General features: G+C 47.0%; 1 protein-coding gene across 5 annotated transcripts in view; it reads right to left on the reverse strand.

Moving 5' to 3' along the window:
- Positions 1-321: 321 nt before the first annotated feature.
- satb1b (SATB homeobox 1b) overlaps positions 322-22,430 on the reverse strand; it is a 44,486-nt gene continuing 22,377 nt past the window's right edge. For 3 of the 5 annotated variants that reach the window (XM_061288562.1, XM_061288561.1, XM_061288564.1), the window contains exons 6-13: positions 19,044-19,155; positions 18,392-18,469; positions 16,842-17,368; positions 15,205-15,417; positions 13,422-13,493; positions 13,081-13,239; positions 3,147-3,362; positions 322-2,665 (exon numbers count right to left, since the gene is read on the reverse strand). In XM_061288562.1, coding sequence (XP_061144546.1) covers positions 2,099-2,665; positions 3,147-3,362; positions 13,081-13,239; positions 13,422-13,493; positions 15,205-15,417; positions 16,842-17,368; positions 18,392-18,469; positions 19,044-19,155 — 1,944 coding nt within the window. In that variant the 3' untranslated portion in view covers positions 322-2,098. The remainder of the gene's footprint in view (positions 2,666-3,146; positions 3,363-13,080; positions 13,240-13,421; positions 13,494-15,204; positions 15,418-16,841; positions 17,369-18,391; positions 18,470-19,043; positions 19,156-22,430) is intronic. The other 2 variants (XM_061288563.1, XM_061288565.1) reach the window with 1 other exon arrangement.

Consider the following 22,430-nt stretch of genomic DNA (forward strand, 5'->3'; position numbering starts at 1 on the left):
TTTTCACGCAGGTGCGTTTAACGAGGGTCACTTGGAAAACATGTTGGAACGCGGCCCCTAGGACTAGAGCTTGACATCTGTGACCTTTGACCATATTTCCCTAATAAAGTGGCTTGTTATTAGGTACACTTGAAAATGGCGGTGTACGCGTACATGTACGTGTACATTTATGTGTACATGTACAGGTACATGTATGTATATATCACGTACGTACATACATACGTTTATATCACGGACATACGTCATTAATAATTGTCTAAAACATGTCAAAGACCCCAAAAAATATTCTCAAGCAAAATGCAACAAAGGACAAACACTAACAAGCTTTCACTGTGGCTTTTATTCATGAAAAACAAACAAAAAAAAAACAGCAGAACATCAATAGCTAGCCGGCAAGGACCGACTTAACTTGTACGCACATCGCGGCGGTTACTAAACAGGCGACAAGCGTGTGGAGTGCACGCTGACCACCCCGCCGGGCGTCCCGAGTGCTCGACACACACTCGGCACGAAAAAGATGCAGAAGAAGAAGCTGATTGAAAGAGAGGCACCACAGACTTTTCTCTGCTCAGCACATTTGCACTCTATTTACATTGATGCGTGTGGATCTGTGTGTGTGCGTGTGTGTGCTATGTACACTTGTACAAACATCAAAAGTCCGATGGCCATCTTTTTCGAGAGGAGCAAACGCGTCCGCTCGGCTTCGATAAGTCGGAATCAAACGAAAACAAAGGAAAATCATTTGTTCCCCACAATTAGCTCGTTAACCAAAAAGGAAGACGCACATGATTTCCACACAGATTGCATAAAGTTTTTTTTCCCTCTCCCTCTAGACGCTTATTAAGCTTATTTGCATGATCCTTGTAAAAATTGCATACAACATGAAATCAGTGCCACTCGCCCTTGCGCTTTTTTTTTCCTCTTCTAAATCGTTCCGGGATTATAGGCCACCTTTAAAGCACATTTCTGCTATGGGAAACTTTTAAGACACTTTGTTGTCCGTCCGTGTATAAATAGAAAAAAGATGGTGGGGTAGAAATGTTGAAAAGAAACAAAACATCAATTACATTATCAACACCGCAAATAAATAAGATGGCGTCATTCACATTTCTCGTGTGTTCCAGTGGCAAAAGGAACCGTGTGGTACAAGGCATTGCTGGCATAGTTTGATCATATATATCACATCTATTCATTTATACACAGACAGTAGAGAGAAACTTTTCCTTAGATTCTGTTCCATCGTCAGCAAGCCCCACAGGAGTGTCGGCCTGTTGATCGTCATCATAATATTAATACGTGACACATCTTTTAAGGCCTTGTCAAACAACTTGGTCCTTGATTTTTGTAAAAAAAAAAAAAAAAAATCATTACACACGTAAAACACCAAAATCGTCCTTGGAATCAAGAAGTGGGTCAAACCAGTGTCAATTTGTCTTGCCTGACTGAATTAAAAGCTCCAAGACAGAAGGAAAGTAAAGGAAAGTCAGTGCGCGGACGCATCCACACGTACGTTTGAGTAAGGGGAGCAAACATTGTTATTTTGAAACCGGCAAGACTTTTTGCGAAATGATTTTTTCAAATACTTTTTAAAGTCATCTATTTTTTTGCGGGGTGGGTATAATCTTACAAATCGCATTTATGTGGACAGACCAAATACTAAACTGACATCGACTACGTGTGGACACGTCCAAAAAGATGAGTGCAGTTAGCAAACCTTTCCCCTTATGGTGTAATTGCCCAAGTCATTTTTAATTTACAAATATAAAATGTAAAAGAACATAGTTTTTTTTGTTGGGGTGTCTATGTAGATTGTCAGTCATTGGTGTTATGGTCATTTGCAATGATTTAATCAGAAAAAAAAAAATCGAAAAAGATTCAATTCTTGTTGATTTTTCTCGTTTAGATAATACGTTCCAAAAGGACTCGGGCACTTCCACCACCAGGCTAAAGATGTACTGCCAATTTCCACATTTTTTTTTGTGCAGGTTTGAAAATGATGCCAGAAGAGTCTTTACAGTGAGTCCTACTCATCATCATTATAATAATACAATACTTTTACAAAATGCAAAAATCAAGAGTCCAGCCCAGTCAGTAAGTTTTAGTCATGAGCTTGCTCCATAACAGGGGTAGGGCCTCCACGACCCAACTGCTCCTCTGTCTTGACCACAAAGGCGTTGGTCTGCGTGCTCTCCTCCGTCTCCTTGAGGGCCTCGCCGGGCTCCGAGGGCTCCTCGTCCAAGGCGGCGGCGGCGGGGCTGCTGCCGCCGCCCCCGCTGCTGCTACTGCAGCTGCCGCTCCTGGCGCCGCTGTTGGCGGGGGAGCTCTCCTTGGGCCCTTTGGCCGGCTGGCTGACGTAGAAGCGCTGGTTCTGGAAGAACTTGATGATGGTGAGTTTGGGGAGGTCCAGCTGGGCGGACAGCGTGTGGACGGCCTCCTCGTCCGGGTACGGGCCCACGTCCTGGATGAAGCTCTGCAGGATGCCAAGCGCCTCCAGGGAGATCTTTCCGCCGCGCGACTTGACCAGGCTGCGCACCACGTCGTCCTCCGTCTCGGCCGGGGAGGCGGTGGAGGGCTGGCGAGGCGGCAGGCGGGGGCCCGAGGGGGGCTGCTGAGACGGGAGCGGCTGGGACGGGTGATGCAGGGACAGGGCCGATTGGTGCTGAGGCTGTCAACGAGAAGCACCACGTTACGAAACGATTCAAGACGGACCTAATGCTATACTGACATTGGGGCTGGTGGGGAAGCCATAAAATGAGATTCTTACCAGAAAAAAGGAACATGAAAGTTTTTTAAAACATACGACACTGTCAAAATGTTCTGCTCTTGAGTGGGCGAGCGGAGCTGCCTGTTGACCCGTCCAAACGCTCACGCTTTGATTTGAATGAGTGAGTCACACCCTGGACACGAGATGTTCCACAAGCGTGTTTGCACAACACTTGACGCAGTTAAAAAAAAAAAAAAAAGTTTTGCAGGATAAAGTCATGTTTTGTTTTGTTTTTTTTTAAACTATTTTTTAAGATGTTTTTGCTGATTATTTTCAAGAATGCAGAATAAGTCATTTTGGGTGAAAAAGGTCTATTTTCCCAAGAACTGAGATGATGATTTTTTTTTTTTTTCAGCTATCAGTTAAGCGCGACGTAATTTACCTGCAGCTGGTCTGCCGAGATGTGCGAGAAGTGTGGCGGCCTGTCAGCGGCGTTGTTGTGATGTTGCTGCCCGGCGCTGCTCTCCTGCTCGTAGATGGCGTCGCGCTCAACCTGCGACAGGCTGAGGAAGCGGCGGATCATGGACAAATTCTCCCACAGCGTCCGGTTCTCTGGAGACGGATCCTCCTTCCAGCGGAGAAGCTCGCACAGCCAACCCTGCGATCGAGGAATAAAAAGCGCACAAAAAGTCTTCATGCAAAAGTTTCGGGACACTCGTAAATTACAAGAATACGAGAGTCCAATTACCGACTTTCTTTCACCACTTATATGTCCGTTAAGAACATTAAGGACCGACCGGTTTGGTTGGAGCGCGGCCGTTGTGGTAATCTGGTGTCCGGTGTTCGTCACCACCGGATTACATTGGCTAGCTAGCCGCCTCGTGCACGCCCTCACGTGCACGCCCCGTCGTGGCAGCCGAGCACACACGCTGCACGCGGGAGATAACTCAGCATTTTGCGCGTCCCATTCCAGATCCTCCCGTAAGCCTCATCAAACCGTAGAGGGGGGAGGAGGAAGAGGAGGAGGAGGAGGCGGGAGAAAGAAAGAGAAAGAGGGGCCATAAAGCCTCCGTGCCCACCTTGTTCTTTTGCCACATTTATTGTTGCCTTTTTAATTTGCATGCAGAGGGATTTGGACCGTGCTCCAGTTGGGCCGTCTGTGCTTTCAGCTGATTCGGCAGTGAGGGAGGAGACACACACACACACACACACACACACACACACACTTGTCTTGTCCAACGCGAGCCTGTGACGGCGTAATCCAACTCAAACACTCTGCAAAGCAGCAGGATTAAACCCAAAGTAGCAGAGCCAATCAAAGCCCACACGGCGGGAACTCCCCTTGCCTGCCAGGAAGTCCATTTCATTAAACGCTAAGTATACGCTACGTCTAGTAGCTCGCAGGTAGACACGCTTAAATTATTATTATTTTCGTTCTTGTAACTTGTATTTCCTGGAAGTAAATTAGGATCCAAAGTCATGTGCAGAACCTCCCCCAAAACTTCCCGGACCTCGGAAAGTTACTGATTTCAGTATAAAATTCCTACATTTAATGTTTGCAGTATTTGGTTTTGTTTTAAACCACCATGCCTGATTCAGAGACCTAGAAGGTGTTGGCCCAAGCTAACAACAGCTACTTAGCTAGCTAACTACGTTCGGAAATCTAAAACTGAACTGTCACACCAATAAGTCACAGCATCTCTGACATGCTGTCCAAAACAAATCATAACGCACGGACATACCGCGCTCATTATCCAAGCGTGGGAGTTCCCCAAAATGAATAACAGGCTCAAATTCAAAGAGTGAAGTTCTCACGGTGCCCGATGACGAAACAGAAAACGAGAACCAGTTTAGTGAGGACAAGATGATTCACCAGTTGCCGTGCCTATTTCCTATCGTATTAAATCTTACATGAGTGGTGTGAGAAAGTGTTCATTTGAGGTTTTATCAAAAGTGAAGATCAAGTCCCCGGCCGGCGTGGGTGCAACCTACTCGCAAACCTCCAGGTGACCTCGAGAGGTATGAAATCCTCCTCCTATAGACAAGTGATGAGCTCCCAGATGCCGCAAACAGGTTCATCCCAGCAATAAGCAGCGACAGCTCGGGATTATCGTGCGATGCTGCCGCACACCTGCCACAATATTGCACCGTAATCCTCCGGGTCACCGTCATCTAATTAATAAACGGGGGGGCGTCAAGAAAGCACAATGGAGACTTTTTGTCCCGCCCGCACGCATGACCGAGTTCACGCCGACGTAAAAACATCAGCGGGTCGTTTGTGGTTCAAATGGGACAATAGTGGAATTCAGAGTGTTGATGTGGAAGAGGTGAAGTCACAAGCTGGCCAATGACGTACCCACACACACACACACACACACACACACACACACACACACACACACGTACAGTCCAGTATAGACACACACACAAACACCTTCCCATCTAATCTCATTTGGTCGTTATCGGCTCCATCAAGCTGACCTCGGCCGCCCGCCGGATAAATGAAATAAGGCGACAGATGTCCATCCGTTTGCCGTCTTTTTGCTAGACATAGGCCTCTGGTCGTTCAAGTCACACACAAAGAAAGGCAAGCAATCAAAGATAGAAGATGAAAGCTATGACATGGCGTTCTTTGAAATCTGTTGCTAACCAAAATAGCAGCACCAGCGCAGAGTTTTCCCATCTAATCTCATTCGCCCGTTATCGGGCTCATCTGGCTGACCTCGGCCTGCAGGGTAAATGAAAAGACGACGGATACACATCAGTTGGCGTATTTTTGCTGCGAGTCAGCCCAACCACCTTCGACAAAGTCTTCAATGTGTCGTTTGCAGTCTATGTGTGCTCTTCGTAAGAATGAGGAAACGGAAGGAATGATGAGCTCCTCCAAGGTAAACAAACCAAAAACCAAACAGAGACGTCTTTCACTGACTCCTCGGACCTGGCCGAGCTCCAAAAGAAGCGCAGTCAGACAAGAATGTTAGATGGGAAAAAAAGGGGAACGCGCAAACCGGTCGGTCCCGCTCCGGCGCGGGCTAACGTGCGCCGACTCGGAAATAAGATTCCGCCACAGTGGCCGCCCATCTGCTAAGGACGGCCGCCACATACGCGGCGGGCCATATGCCCATCTCCCGCCACAATAAGCAATAATTGCAGAGGGAAGCGGAGGAAAGGGGGAGGGGCGTGGGTATTTTCTTCTCGCTATGTGAACATAGCATAAATGGGAGGTGCGTCGAAATACATCCGGCCTCGGACGAACTGCTGTATTATTTGCTATCATTCAAATATTTACGACTTTAGCGTAGCTTAGCCAATGGGTCAAAGATAGCAATTTTGTTGTTTGTCTGGAAATGACAAACAAAGCCCCGAGGACTAACAGATGGGTAAAAGCGCACATTGGAATTGTGACTCACGAGCTCCGTCTTCCAGACAGGATTGAATGGTGACTCATCACAATCAACAAGGTGTCGATTTCAAACTAATGATCTCATTGGGTAGAGTCAAGAAGCTGCCGGGCTCGGGTCTCAGCGCCGTACGTGACGAGCTATCGTCCCCGCCAGCGGTCGTGACCTCTCCCCGTGGAAACAATAGGCTGACTTGACAACAATGACGCGCCACAACTTGCTCGTGTCACCGCTCGCCCCCGGCAGAACAATGGCGCGGCGGTTGAGCGGGGCAGGCGGCTTGCGTCACCGCCGCCGCCAATATGTACGAGCGCGAGGGGGTCGGGCGGAGGTTTCGGCAAGCAAACAGAAGCAGATGGAGCATAAAGAATAACCAAAGGCAAATGACCAGTTCATCTTAAATGGAGCACATTAAACATCTGCGTGCCTACACTTATTTTTAAGCACATCTTTTATTCCTGCGCAGCTCACACCAATGTTCGCAAGACAATCACCTTCAAACCATACGATGAACAACGGGAATGGTATCAAATCCAAGCTTTCGTCGAGAAATCTTTTTTTTTGGGCCAATTAGAGGCGTAATCGCCGTTTTTTTTGCATGATGTCTTTAAACGATTAATTGATAAGCACTTTGATAATCGATGCGTTGTTGACTAATTGATTAATTGTTACACCTTTATGTTTTTATGAAGTACATTAAAGTGCTACTTTCTCTTTTTAAAGATACAATCAAAAATGTATTTGGGGAGGGGGGGGCAATGATAAGTGATTTTGTCAACTAGCAGCTTGTTTGTTTGTCAATAAAGTGCAATGAATGTGTTTTGGATGACTATGGGTTGACGGCGTACATTCTATTTTGAGTCCCAAAGCTTTTTTTTTGGGGACGTTGCGGCAGCACAAAAGTTTTGTTGATCGTCTTTTGTGTCGCTAGTCGGGCAGATGGAGGATAAAAATGCACCAACACGGCGGCGATGAAGCAACAACAACAACAGCAGCAGCTGCATTTCAAACACACAAAGTCTGATTCCGTCAATTAAGGCGCGGGGTGTGATTTAATTCAAATACGGGCTTTAATTGCTAATATCAAAGCGTAATTAAGATGATAAATCGTGACTGATCTTATTGAATTAGGAGCCGGCAGAGAAGCAGCAAATTGACTGTCAGCTCAATAAGTGTTTGGAATTGGCTGACAAGTTTGCTTCCAGTGTTCATCAAACGCATTTTAGACTCTGAAATTGTTCCCAAATATGTTTTTTCTTTTTAAATGCTAATTTAATAATAATAATAACTTGGAAATTCCCTGTTTTGGGGGGATTTTCAGAGAGATCTTCCTTGATTAATATGTCATAAAGCATTATGTTACTTTTATATCATTAGAAGTATTAGGGGGGAAAAAATAGACCAATAGAAACTATTTTCTCATTTCCCGCACTCAAGTCGCCCGCCGCATTGTACAGTAGAGGCTAGTTGGATTTTGTTTCTGGTTTTAGCACAGAATGGGATCCTTTTAAGTTTTCTTCCAGCGCGCATTGAATGCATGTTACACTGGTACGATTAGCCTAACATCAATCTTCATTAGCCAGTCAATGGAGTTTCGCATTACATGTTAGCATGAAGCTAGCAGACATTTGTTCAACTAAATGTTTCAATATACAAAGTTGTAATTTTTATTTGGAGAACAGCGCTAAAAAAAAAAGTGTCTTGTCTCAAGACAGTGAAAAGAGGCGCACAAGGAATCTTTTGGAAAAAGTGCGTTTTAATAAGTTTAAGAGCGTTTTAATACGTTTTGATGTGTTTAAAGTGTTCAGCAGAGGTAGAAGTATAATAATAATGATTTACTGCAATTCCATTTCCTATCCTTTGAAATGTGAACAAATGAGTTTCTTGTGGCATTTCGGTCCAAAATATCAGCCAGGTCCAGAAATGGCCGCTTAAAGGCCCTCCTTGGTATGATGTCTACGCAGGGAACGCGTTGTGTAATGATTTGAGACAAAAATATGGTGATGATGATGATGACGATGATGCGTTAAGAGGCAAAGGAGGAAGCAGAGACAGCAAGAGAGTGGACACAAGCACCATCATGAGCACTTTTATCGGCCTTAATATCTCCCCGAGCGCGCGCGCACGCACACACGTACAGGCGCGCGCACACGCAGGGCCGTAGTTAAATTGAAATATTTGCCGGCGTGTGTCACAAGCATGCAGCATGGTAATTATGACAGATCCGATTAGGCGGTTCCGAGTCGGGCGGCTCCGGGCTGCAGGTGCGACCTTGTGCATTCCTGCGTGTGTACATAAAATTAATTACAAGCATGGAGTGGGGGAGGGGAGGGGGTGGCGAGAGAGCGCGCCCGGGCAGGGCGGGGGCGGCCGCTCCCACGGGGGGCACCCTAATGGAATATTTTCCCTGAGTCTAATAATACAGTTGGTATTGACTTGAGGTAATTAGGGGGATCATTAAAGCGCTTTTCCCGGCGTATTTGCCTGCCTGATCAGATTAGCGGGAATGGGCTTCAGAACAAGCCCTGTGTGGTCTGTCAGGAGGCGAGCGAGCAAGGCAAGGAGAGGAGAGGCGAGGCGAGAAGGATGAGCTAGCTAGTGATGCTAAACCAGTGATGGATCCTGAGTTTGGTGCCTGGGCCTTCAGCCGCCTCTTAATGCCACCAAAGAGCGTGTTGCAATTTCAACAGCATGCAACATTATCATACAATCCATACAAAAATACTGATTATTAAAATAATTCATGTGTGCAGATTGCTACATATGCCATGCTAGGTGAACTTGGCTGGAATGACAAGTTTTGCTAGAGTTTGGCAAAATACTGGGAAGATTCCATTGACATGGCAACATCGAGGCTGAGAATTGATTGGACAAAAAGTTAAAATCTCAAGGCCACACAAAAGGAGCTAAAAGCTATTTCTTTCTTTCTACCTTTTTAAAGCGTCCGCCAAACATACACTTCTACTGGTCAAACTCACAAGCTACCTCTTCCTCTACTGTCCAGATGATTTCCCGCCCGACCGCCCGTGAACAGGAAGTCCTTCCCCCGAGGGGTTGGCGTCGTCCTCGGAAGAGGGAGGGAGGTAGGTAGGCGAGGAGTGACGCGTCAAAGCCGACAGATGGGGTGAGAGGTGGCGTAAGCGAGATGACAGGGGAGTCACAAAGTGCTATGAGCACGATCGGTGACGGCAGGAGGAAAAAGATGAGGAAGATGAGGAGGAGGGGAGAGAGGAAAAAAAAACATGCTGGTGGGAATTCCACCGTCCATTAAACAATTTAAAGAGAGGCTCATTTTCAGAGGGAAGGGGAGGATGGCGCCGTTTGCCGGATAATTCATTCCCTAAATTAATTATTCAGACAGCTGCCTCTCTAGTTCTGCAATAAGAGACCATTTGGTTCCCATGGCAACCTAATAAGCAAGCGGGAGATAAATAAATACATGAATAAATTAATAAACAGATGCTGCCTGTTTTTGAACCCCTTCGGGGCTGCCAGCTCTCATCTGCCTCATTTTTTACGGCTCTGCAAACATTACCAGCAAGGTACGGCGACACCCCGACAACAAGAATGGGCTCGGTTATTAAACGTAGATTATTAATATTGTTATTATTATTAATGCCGGCGGGCACAAAGAGAACTGTGATCTCTTCTCCTAGTGATTGTTAAAAGTCTCCTTCATTTTCAAAATAAAATTGACATTTAGAGTTGCAATTGATCATTGAGGCTGGAACAGGCCATGAAAAATGGCAAAAACAAAAGATAAAAAAAAAAAAAAAAAGATATCGGTCGAGTTGTAGCAAGCACAAAGGACATGCACACTAATATATGCACCACATTTGGAAATTTGCGTTTAGGTTGACAGTTGACCACTAAGGCCATAAAAAGTCCTTGCGGATGAAACACCCCCGCCAAAAAAAAAGGGAGGAGTTAATCACTCCTTTCAAGCCATGATGCCACACAACACGCACACACACTGAAACTACAAATCACGTCGGTCCACTAAAGTGATTCCAACCAATTAGTCATTTTCAAAACAAGATGGCAGCAGTTGCAGCTATGTCGTCAACCTCCCTCCCTCCCTCCCTCCCTCCCTCCCTCGTTGCCCCCACAGACCGATGGCCGCCCCGCCCGCACCCTTCCCTCCACTCTTGGGACTGCCATGCCAGGCGAGTGCAGGGCGACAGATGGCATAGCCCCCCCCCTATCCCCACCCCCTGTGCCCCCCCCCCACCCTCACTCTCAACCTACTCTTCCACCACCTCCCTTGCCCACCCCCTCTGGTGGACCAGATCAGTGCCATTCTGTCTCATTAGAGCCTGGCTAATTAGCGTCGCCTCTTCCAGGGAGAATGAGCAAGGAAGAGGAGGCATGTGGGGCCTGGGTGGGGGCGGGGGGGTCCTGGTGGAGCGGCTCGACAGTCTCTACTGGTCATTGACAAGTCGGAGGGCTTTGAGCCCAGGTTCCCAGGGTGCTTGTTTTATAACAGGAGGGACTCTGATTCCATCTGTTGTGAAATTCCTCTAAGGAAGTGTCGGGAATGTTGCGACATAAAAGTTGTGTCAAAGGAATGAACGATACTCGAACCTTAGCCCCCCCGCCCCTCCACATCAAGACAACCTGTGTCGCCCCCCCACCCCCCCATCCAATTTTAGCCTGCCAAGCAAACGCGTCGTTTTGGTTTCTGCCAATGACAACAAGGCGCTCGATCGCAAGCGAAAAGCGGCACTGCTGCAAATAGCGATTATTTACTCAACTGCAGATGGGAGAGGCGTCGACTTTGGCAAGTCAAAAGTGGAGCTTGAATTTTAATTTGTGGAGGGGCAACTGTTTGTGGGAATAAAAATCTGACTAATAAAGCTTTGTTGGGATTTTAAAAGGCACTTCCTAAACAGTATGCGTCGGTTCTATGGAGTTCTTATTTCTTTGGCATGGCTACGTCCATTGTCCAGTCATAAAAGGTATAAAAATGACCTCCATGCTACCAATCGCAACTCTACCTAAACGGCAGACACAACAAACATATCGGAGCCGTAATTCTATTACGGTAAATCTATTAGTCCAATTTTATGACTACTCTCCATGCAATGTCCCGTTCAAAATGGTCCATCTTGAAGAAGCACAATTCAGGGACGAAGATGAGAGTGGAGGATGGGCCCGACTGGCGGGAAGCCCAGATGGGGGTCCTGGAAAAGAATGGTTGGGGGCAGGGGTGGTGGGGAGGTCTGGCACAGTTCTGTTACCTCAGTGTGTTCGGTTCTCGACTATCCGTGGTGCATATCGGTGGTTCTGGTGGGCTAGTTCTCTCTTGAGTAGAATAGCGATAAACACTAGTCTACTGATGCATGCAACTGTGTGTGTGTGTGTGTGTGCGCAATATGGACGATGTGTAGGCCTCTCATTGTATTCCGTATGTGTTTCGGGAAAAAGAGGGGAAGGGCAAATGGGGGGGATGTTGGAATTTTGCCATCCTTTTCCCCTCTCAAGGCTCGTAAGCATCGCGGGCGGGCCTCTGCCAGCCTTTAACGGCGGGCGCGCCCCTCACCCACACATTCAATGTGGCATTTCCATCCAGCGCACTTTAAAGACCAGGGAGTTCTTCACGTCACCTTTCGAGTCCTCACTTCAGTGATTTATAGCCGTCGTGAGTGTTAGCGTCATGAGTCGTGGGGATCCATTTCCGAATCGGTCCACCACGCTCCCGTTTGGCACCTTTAAGGCACAAGGTTGGGGTACCCAGGTAGAAGGGGGACAGAAAAAGTGAATTATGAGCCTATACGCCAACTCAAATTGTTTGGCCAAAATAACAGCTTGATATTGATTGGACAGCCATCTCGTACGGAATAACAATCATTACTAGCGCGGCACTCAAGAGAGTGTGAGGAGGGTAAATATAGGGCGCTAAATGTGGGGAAGGGGGCTTCACATTTCCACCCACACCGCGGGCGGCGATGAAAGTGAATAAAAGTACAATCGTCTGCCCACGGCGTGAAACTCGAGCGGAACCTCCTTCCCCCTTCAACCACGCGGGACTAGGCAAAGATACGTCCGCTGGGTTCTCATCGGCGTTTGGAAAGTTTCCAAAAAGATGCCGTGTGTTTTGATCGCAGACCTGACCAAAGGAACCGCAAAGATTGTCAAGTTGCGAGTTCAGAGGTGGCGACGGGAGGAAGAGCTGGCGCGGAAGTGGCAATGCCGGCCGGCTGGGTTGGTTGGTTGGTTGGTGGGAGGGTTGGGGGACGGGTTGGGAGGGGGGGGGGGCATACCAGCTGCCCGGGGAGCGCCCATTACGAGATGGAGGCAGCGATAAGTGCTCTCCTAGGCCCCCTTTCGCAGGCATAATTAGCACACTTCTTATCTGCTCCTCAATTCACATTCACAGCCGCCCGCCATCAATGAAGCAGGCGGGAATCGGCGGCCAGACACAAGCGCGTTCCCCCGCAAAAAAAAAAAAAAAAATGCCTCGTACACCCCTTTCTCCCCCACGTTTTTCTTCCCCAACCTTACGTCTTTGAACACAAAAACAGGGGTTTGTGCATCACACTTCAATTTGGTCAAACAAAGCAATCTGCCAGTGTAATCGTGCTAATCAGCAGGAAAAAAAAAAATAAAGTCTTTGCAGATATTTCGGGATGATTCCACACCCCCGGTGATCTATTCCCCCCTTCCGCCTCCTCGCTTCTTTTTTTGTTTTTTTTATCAAGCGCGACTGTGGAACTCTTCCAGACTCTGTGAAAATCTTTAATAATAACGCATTATTTTAGGGTTTCATTTGGGGGGGTGGAACGGCTTTGTCAAAACGCGAAGTGAGGGGGTAGCGGTCGCACATCTTTGCCAGTTTTTAACGAGGGTGCGAGGGCAATCGTCCGTGTGGGAAGAATAATATCAACAATTTCAAATCCTAAGCCTTCAATTAGAGGCTCCCTGTGTGTGTTTTTGTAAACTGACGCCTGTGTGTGTGTGTGTGTGTGTGTGTACCTGGCTTTTGGAGGCGGCCACTTTGGCAAAGAGCGCCTGAGAGACTTTGGCCCTCTTCATCTCTCCCTGGATCTCGTCGTAGATGTTAGAGTTGATGTTGAGGATGCAGCTCTCCGTTTTGCCGTTCCACTCGCTGGGCAGAGGGGATGGCTTCACCTGCTCCCAAAGGAAAAATATTTCAAATTCCACAGCCTTTGATTGGATTCTGCGAGTTTTATTAAGACACCAAACATGTCACTTTTTTTCTCTGAAGTCAAATCAAAAAAGGAAAAAAAAAATACAACTTTAAAAATAAAATCTCTTCATTATTTAGAATATTATGATTATTTTATTTGACTCACAGGAGAAAGGCCCACGGGAATGCGAGGGTTCCAGTCTTCGGGCCGCACGCTATTACAGTCTTCTCTTCGTGGCTGCACAAAAGACAACAACGGGGCCATTCATTTTAAAGACACACACACATTTTGCCAACAACACTTTGATATGCTGTGATTTTGTCCTGGCGTGGAAGGATTAAACAACAAAATCAAATCATCTTCATTCAAGGCGTGCTGCTTCTTGACGAGATTCCTTTGAGGAGGCAACAAGTTGCCTGATAAAAACGGAGAAACTATTAGCATATGAATCATCCTCATATAAGCGTGATGACGGGGTTGGACCGGTGAGGATGCGTTCGTGGTTTCGGGTCGGACCTAGGGCAAGAGTTACAGTGGTACTGGAACTCGTCATTCAGAGTTAAGTGTTATGGCGGCGGCGCGCACGAGCGCCGCCGCATACCTCCGCATGTGTTTTTTTACAAGCCTATAAAAACCTTCCTCTGTTTCGGCCTCAATTGCCACCCTGCATGATTTATGTGCGCATATTCGCACCATATATGAGAGGCTGGCAGATGGCCAAGAGTGTGTGTGTGTGTGTGTGTGTGTGTGTGTGTGCCTGTGCGTGGTTTTGCGAGAATTGCCTCATGTAGGTCTACACGAGAGATGTCAGCATGCTTTAAATCACGCGGCTAAATGATGTCAGCCCACAGATATTCCACTGATGTTGTTGATTGGAGAATAAGTTAAAAAAATAAAGTAAATTAAAAAGGGAGACTACATTCCATGGCGTCACGACACCGATTTGACAGCTTTGCTAAACAATTTTTTGGGGGGTAATAATAGTAAAAAAAAAAAGACTACTGCAATAAAAAGATGGATCGAGTCAGTTGTGTTTTATTGCTAACTAGCGAGGCGGAATTGGCATCGTAGTGTCAGACTGGTATTGACGTTTCTAAATAAGTGGATTGTTGCAAAAGATTCCGAAACAAGGAATTTCAACAAATAGCTTTCTTCCTTGACTTGGGTGTTCTCTCCCGTTGACTGAATTGACACTTAAACACAGTGAGTCCGAATGTGAAGATGAGCTTTCAGCTGCAAAGTGGAGGCGCGGCGCCACCGCTTCACAATCACACTTTTGACTTTCTGTGACGGTGCGCAGCTATTTCAAAAGAGAGAGAGGGGGGGGGGGGGGGCTGTACGGTTTATAGGCAGGCGACTATGCGAAAAACAGGACAGAGGAAGTCATTGTGGGCTGTTCTCGGCGGCAGGATGCTGCTGACAAATGCACTTCTCCTCGTACGTAGTGTTCCTTTCAACACGGATCACTGACTCGAGTTGTGTAGTTGTACATTTGGGCTTAATACCCTCGAGTGCACAACAGCTAACTGGGGTGGGGGGTGGGGGGAGAATTACGATTCCTTTCTTTGCAGGAGATGTAGAAGACTATGAAGGGCCGAAAGTGCCGAAATTAAATAACCATACCATGAAATGTTTAATTAAAAATGCCAAAAATTAATTCAATGTTTCATTTATCAATTAAATATAGATTTAAATAGATCAAACGAATAAATGCGCCATTAAATAATTGAATGTGTTAGGAACCGTCATTAATTAAATTTCCAATGATTCTATAAATACATATTTCTCAATTTCATTAACTGTAATGCAGTTGCAGTGTTTCATGAATTGAATTTATGGTCAAATTCTCAGATATTTTTCTATTTCACCAGCTATATTTGATTCATTTCGACCAGTTACAGAGAATGGATTTTGCTTTAAAGCGGAGAGAGTAATTGAACGGCCCCACCTGAACAGGCCGGTTCGGAGGGGTGCTGATGAGCGGGGCGGCGCCCATGGCGGACGCGGCGGTCAGGCTGCGCTCCCTCTCCTCCTGGTAAATCCGGTCACGCTCGGCCTCGGGCAGCTGCAGGAAGTTCTGCATGGCGCGCAGGTTAACCAGCAGCGACTGCGAGGCTGTTTTCGGGTCCTCTTCTTTGCGCAGGATCTCAGACAATAAGCCCTGTGGGGACACACGGACAAGGAACGTTCATGGAAAAACAAGAAAGAAAAATTAAGAGTAGTTGCGGGAAGCGGTCGGGAGTTGCAGGAATTGCCGGCTACTACTGGCTTTGTCCCTTATGGGACAACAATCTACCAAAGTCTTCATAGGCCAGGGAAGAAAACTGGTCAATAGTATTATCCAGAAATCAGACTCTCGAATAACAGAGAAAACCAAATTGGAGTGAAACTGGTTTCCAAGCCCTGCGAGCAATCTTGGACATATTCTTAGAAGTGTGACACAGCTGGCAATCAGCATGTCCTCTTGTTTACTGGTAAATAGCGTTCCGTGGCGCATGATTGGCCCTTTTTAGGGATCTCTCGGTCACACGCTGAGCAATTCTCTCACCGTCAATAGGTGTGATTTGCTATGAAAACAATTTGACGGAGGCAATTTTCAGCCACTCGTGAGTTTATTTGTCAAAACGGTGTTTGGTGTAAAAAGGAGAAAGTGTTCTCTTAATAAATGTCCACAAAAGATGGAGACTCTTCAGTGCAGAATTAGACACTGGGCCCTTGTTATTATTCTTAGATCAAACAAATTGCAATTTTGAGGGATTCTCCAGAGAATAGAATTAATACAAACGCGGCAAAAATAATTCAGACCCTGAAGGCAGTTGCATTTGGCGACATGAAATTTGGTAAGCGTGTCTATCATGAGTAGATCAAATTATAAATAATTCAAAGTCTCAAGAAGCCACAGGAAGTCCCCCGTTTTGGTCACAAGTGGCCATTTTTGGTTCAAGTTGGTCAACTGTTTTTTTTGTTTTTTTTCCCCGGCCCCTGAAGGTGGTTGCTCGGCTAGTCTATCACGAGTATAAACCCACAAAAAGTCTCACGCCACGCCTGACAAGAAGTTACCAAACTTGCCATTGAAGTGCCATTTCTTGCCCAATCGATTTTGTCAAATCACTTAGCTCTTTCTCATGAAAAGAAAAAAAACCTTTCCATCTCAAGACCAATGTGGCACGTTCCGACCAGCCGACCTGATGGCTATCAAATTTGTAGCACGTACGTCAGACATCTAGATGTCTGACACTAGATAGTAAAAGTGGGTTTTTTTTTCATTGCGTGTGGGTGGAGCAGGGCAGCCACATTTGATGACTGACCATAAATCACATCCTCAGCTCCTCCTTAAGCTTCCCTAACAACACCTACAGCTCAGCTTTTATTTAAAAAAAAAAAAAAAAAAAAGAGCTGATAAATAATCCCCCAAAGACAAGCTCCCAGACGGCACACAAGGTCTTCTAGCAGCACAGCTAACAGCTTGTAGTTTGTGTGAGAGACGGAGGAGAAACCCGACTGAAAGATTTTTATCATGTGGGGGTTTTTTTTGGGGCTCATCGAAGGCTTGGGGAATCGTAATAGAAATTAAATTGGACTCACCTGAGTTCTGTTGAAGGCCACTCGGGCAAAGACGGCCTGCGATATGCCCGCCCGTTTGAGCTCGTCTCGGACCCACTGGTAGATCTCGGAGGACACCTCGGTGTTGGACCCCACCTGGGGCTCCAGGGGCTTGGCGTGCGAGCTGCGGTTGACGGGCGGGTGGTTAAGGTACTGTTGCGACAGCGACTGCTGCGCCAACAGACGGTTGACGGCGTACTGCTGGTTGAGGATCTGCGCCATCACCAGCTGCTGGTTGACCAGCTGGGGGCTGATGGGAGTGGACACCAGGCCCGGGTGGTGCAGGCCGGGGGGCATCTGCCGCCCGCCCGCTTGACCCCCGCCGTGCTGCGGGGGTGGCGGTGGCGGGGCGTGGGACAGCGGGGGCACGGGGGACGAGGGGGTCTGCTCCGCCGTGCTGCCCGGGATGGGCTGTTGTTGCTGCTGCTGCTGCTGCTGGGAGAAGCCCAGGTGGTTGTGATTGTGGTTGGAGCCAGGCGGAGACAAGTCGGACAGGCCGTCCATCTCGGCTGGAGGGACGGCGGTAAGAGGAGGACAGGAAATGAGGACGTGAAATTCAAAATAGTAAATGTGCTGAATAAATGGCTGGGAAGACTGCTGATGGAATTTGGGGAGGCTCCTTTGCTTTGTAGATTCAGAAGGAACCGTATCTGGCTGCGAGGCCACGACGGCAATTAACGGCAGGAGTTTGTTTCAACGCCGTTCTTAACCGGCCGCATCCGCAGATGACGAACGTTTGCGCTTTTATCTTTGGACGTGAATGCGGCCTTTTCAAATTTCAGTGAGGGGGCCGCATTCATACGTGAACACCTCCACACTCGGCATTCACGCATCCTGATGAAAATTTTAAGCAGATGATGAAGATTAAAAAAAGAAAAAAACGTGTGGACCTCTTCCAAAAATACGCACCGTCGTCGCGCCAGTTTCTCGACTGTCAGCGAGCACAAAGCGAGCGGCCGAGATGAGTCTATTGAGCGTTTGTCAAAAACAAATGATGACGGAAGGGAGGGTGACGGGGGTTAGTGGGAGGAACAACAACAACAAAACTAAATCATCCTGGTAATAATCACGTCTTCTTTTTCCCGTAATCCTCGGGTCTCTGATGGCATGACTTGTATGTGAATGTGTGTGCGTGTTTGCGCTGGGGGGCATTGCCATGCAAATTGAATAGAGAAAAGGAGCATGCAGTCCCCGAAAGGAGGAGGAGGAGGAGGTCCTCCTGTGGAATGGTGCCACAAAAGGGCCCCGGATTAAAGACACAATGGCAACGTGATGTGGGCCGCGGGGGTGAAGAAATGAAGGAGGGGCTGAGGTTACGTGAGAAATCAGTCGGGATTGAACATTTTGAATATACTCATTCCACGATCAATACAACTCCAAAGTTGTCATAATCTTACATGAATCAAATATTTTAGAAAGAGAGAGGGGGGAAAGGGGGGTCCAATATTTTGGATAAAAATTCTGAAAAATGTTCATGAATTTTAACTTTGCCAGTGGGTGACACCAAGTGTGTGTGTGGTCAAAAAACATACCTAGCGCATTAGCACGGGGGCTCTCGCGAAGGACGCACGTGCCCAGGTAGCCCTCCAGCTGGGAAGATTGGCGAATGCCTGCGGAGGGACAGGGCACACCAAAAGTCAATATGTCAGCCAGGCACATTAATGACAGACAACCGTGGGAAGTAATACAGAATAACAGCGGGCATGCAAAAATAAAAACTTTATTAATAAGGCAAAAAAGTTCATTAAGTTTGCTACGATTCAATTTGTGTGCCTTAGGGGAAACTAAAACAAAGATGTGAAGCAGTTAGCAGACACATAGATCTTAAACAACTGAAGTGTGAGGGATTTTAATCCTACAATGACCATTTACAGGCCAATGGGCCTTGGTTGGAAGAAAAAAAAAAAGAAAAAAAGCCCCCCCCTCAGTAACCCTCCATTTATTTTCAGCGTGATTGGATCAAATCAAAGCAAAATCAGCTCAGCTGCTAAATAGTGCGGCGTAATCTCAAATTATTAGATAACAAGATAAAAATGTGTCGGCCGCTTCATGTGACAGCGGCCGAGACAAAGACGCACTTAGTCAGATAGTATATTGTATTAGTGCTTGTGTGTGTGTGAAGGACAAAAGTCTGTGTGTCAGATTTCTTTTTTGTAAAAACCCACCCCGCCCGGTTCTGCTTACCCATCATATCCTTTGTCTTCTTGAAATGTTTATACCAGCGCCCGAATTCTTGACACTTTGCCGCTGACACATTTGCATAGTAAGTGCTGTTGACAATGGAGGAAATCATACTCTGAAAGAGATTGATTGAGAAAGAGCGAGAGAGAGAGAGAGAGGGGAGGGGTGGGGCCAAGAGAGTGACAGACAGTTACATTAGAATCCCGACGCGGAATTAAAATAAAATAGTAATTAATCAAATATTTGTGAAACAAGCGCCGCGGAAAAATAAAATCAATGAGAACTTAAGAAAAAAAAAAAACAGTTCACAGATGTGAAGCAGTTATCAGACTTATTAATTTAGTGCTGTCGAGTAACGGCCAAATGCATTCCAGTGGTTCTGTTTGGTGGCCCCCATGCAACACAGATGTGAAGAAGTGATCAGAAATGACGGCACGAGTGAAACACATCCGGCATGCAAGCAGATTGGGTTGAGAACAACAAAGGGAAATGACAAAAGGCCTTTTGCCTACTCTGCCTTTTTATCAAATGCCACAAGAGTTTGTCTGGAGTTTTTTTTTTTTTCCTTGTGTTTAATCATACGGGGAAGCTGTGCATCTGTTGAGCACAGAAGAAAATCTTTACCTTCACAAGGCGTATGGAGTCGTTTAATAATAATAATGGCAGCAGCTGGTTCCGTTTGAACCAATCTGTTGGCGACTCGGACTTGAAGGAGTTGGCGGGTCGCGGGGAGCTTGTCGGCCGCCGGACCCGCGCCTTCCTCCTCCTCTTCCTTGGAAATTAGAAAAGAGGTTCTTCTTCTCCTCCGTGGCGCCTTTTCATTATTAAAATGAATGTTTGAACACCTCGCTGGCCTCCGGGTGTATATCGAGGTTGGCGTGCGGGTGGAGGGGGGTTCGTTTTTGATCATCATACATATTCAAAAGAGCCCGACCATCTGTTTTTAAATCACAGGTATATGCCGTCTTTATCATTTTCCGTAATGTATGCATTGGGGGAGGTTGCAGTAAGCTCCACCGAGACGCTGATGATGCTCTTCAGCAACAATAGGAGATGATCCCCGCAACTCCTGACCTCCTAGTCACCTCATTTATTTTGACTATGAGGAGTTGAGGCAATCTGGGTCATTTGTTGTGTTTACAAGACGCCCTGTTAGCAATGCTAACCGGTGTTAGCAACAGAGAAAGTTGGGATGCATTTCAAGAAAAATATTTCGTGTCAACTGCCTTTCGTGGCAACAGCGGTCTCCAAAAAACAAAACAAAATGGAAGATTGTTGTGGCCTGATTTAATTTCTGACACAAGGACAGTTGTCAGGAAGCTTGCGTTAGAGCACGCGGGTGTTTGGTGTAATGTAACCCAATGTCATGTTGAGTTACATCTTTCCATTGACTAAATACGAGTTAGTCCTACTGGATTTGTCACCGGTTTACAGCATATGTTGGATCAATGTATCCCGAGCGACACCTGGGGAGGGGAGGGGGGCCAATTAGTGTCGTCCGGGTTGGGGGGGGGATGAGGCACATTCGGACATGCGGCGTATTACAAAGCCACCTTTTGTGGCTGGTCTGAAAAGCCTTCATTCAATTTGAGTTGAGCTGAGTGGAGAGTTAGCAAGGCAAAATATTCCTTTTAATGGCTCATACATTTATGCATGACGGCCTTCGTTTCGTCCTACTGGAGTTTAGCCTTTTTTATCTGGGCTTTTAATGTAGTGAACGCTGGTGCGTCCACCGCTACCTGGCTCAGCCTGCCCAAATTCCCCTCCAGCCAGCCATCCATGTTTTATTTACAGTGTATCTGGGCTGAGGCTCCCTTCGCTCTTTCTTACCCCCCCCCCCTCTCCGCAATGCTTTTCCAAGGCTGGCTTACCCTCGGCGCCATCTTTGACACAGATGTTCTAATAAACGCTGCTCATTAATCAGCCCTCTCCCTCAATATATCACGCCGGCTCTCTCGCGGGGGGGGGCCGGCCTCGTGATTGCGTGTGCGCGACACACAACAACAACACGACACATAACAGAACCCTGTGATGCCATCTCGGTACCATTGGGAAGGTTCTATTACATGTCAACAGGTAACGTGGTTCTGCACCTGTGTGTGTCGTGCGTGTGTGTGTGATAGCCATCTGCAGCTCACTGAGCTTATCAGCAGGACCAGGAAGTGGCACTGGGCGACTATCAGGCCCCAACATCTACTCTGTTCCCCATCGAGGGAGACAGGAAGTGTGTGTGGTGCAGCGTCTCACACACATACGGGCAGATTAGCACACCTACACAATCGGGCACATGCGATCCAATTCGGGCAGGGAGCAAAACTGCATTTGCCACCTCGCCAACATCGCGGCTCAATTATGCCATCCACCTCAACGGGGGTGACCCACAAAACCCTCCCTCCCCCCCCCAAACACATAAACGCGCACACACATTTACACTAAGATGGCATTTTGATGACTCTTTGCAGCTGGCGCATCCGCGTGTGTCTGAAGATATGGGGGGTTGGAGCTCGTTGGTTGCCATAGTTCCTGTCCAAGTGGGCAAAGCGGGGCTGCCAAGCTTGGTAGCGACCAACCACATCGCTAAACCCTGATTGGCTGAATGAAGCGAGTGGGATTAACACGCTTTTAAGCCTTCAGTGTAGCGGTCGTGGCTAAACACGAATATTCAATTCGTGGACATGACACCGATGACTTTAGTCCCTGGTGATAACCAAGGACTGAATCATTTTGGCAACATTGTTTGGGGGGGGGATAAGGAAGGAAGTCGGGGCACGCAAGGATGGGGAGAAGAACTTCAAGACAGATGTGCGACCACTAGCGCACCGTGCCGCCATTTAAAATAAATAACCAGCTAAATAGTCGACAAATAAAAGGTGGCCCCCCTGAGTCGTGCTTTCCAACTTCCACCGCGGTTCAAGGTAACAGAAGTTGAGCCAAAAAAACGTGTCGGGTCAAATGGAACCCTACCGAGATGACAGATGGCAAAAGCACGGAGATGTCGATTGCGGCGAAGGTGCGAAGTGAAAACAAAGCAGATTTTCTTCATGACCCCGGGTTGCGGCGCTGCTAAGCTACACACAAGCTGTTGCCTCTGAATAATAGAAAACAACTTCACTCTTGTGTTTTTCCGCACTTGGTTTATCCAAACGATGACGATTGGCTGTTGCTTTGCTACCATAATTACATGACTTGAAACAAAATTCAAATAAAACCTGTTTTTATTGGCGAAGCTCAATCTGAATCTTCTCAAACAACTCCCTCTTCCATTTTAACCTTTTAGGGTCAATTTGGCCTTTTCCTGGAATCCATCAAAGGTCAATTCATCTTTGAGATTGTGCTCCCAAATATACGAGACAGATGGGCGACCTCAATTGCACCGAATTTGAAACGCTC

The sequence above is a fragment of the Syngnathus typhle genome, linkage group LG10, assembly GCF_033458585.1.
Source record: "Syngnathus typhle isolate RoL2023-S1 ecotype Sweden linkage group LG10, RoL_Styp_1.0, whole genome shotgun sequence".
In the NCBI taxonomy this organism is placed as follows: Eukaryota; Metazoa; Chordata; class Actinopteri; order Syngnathiformes; family Syngnathidae; genus Syngnathus; species Syngnathus typhle.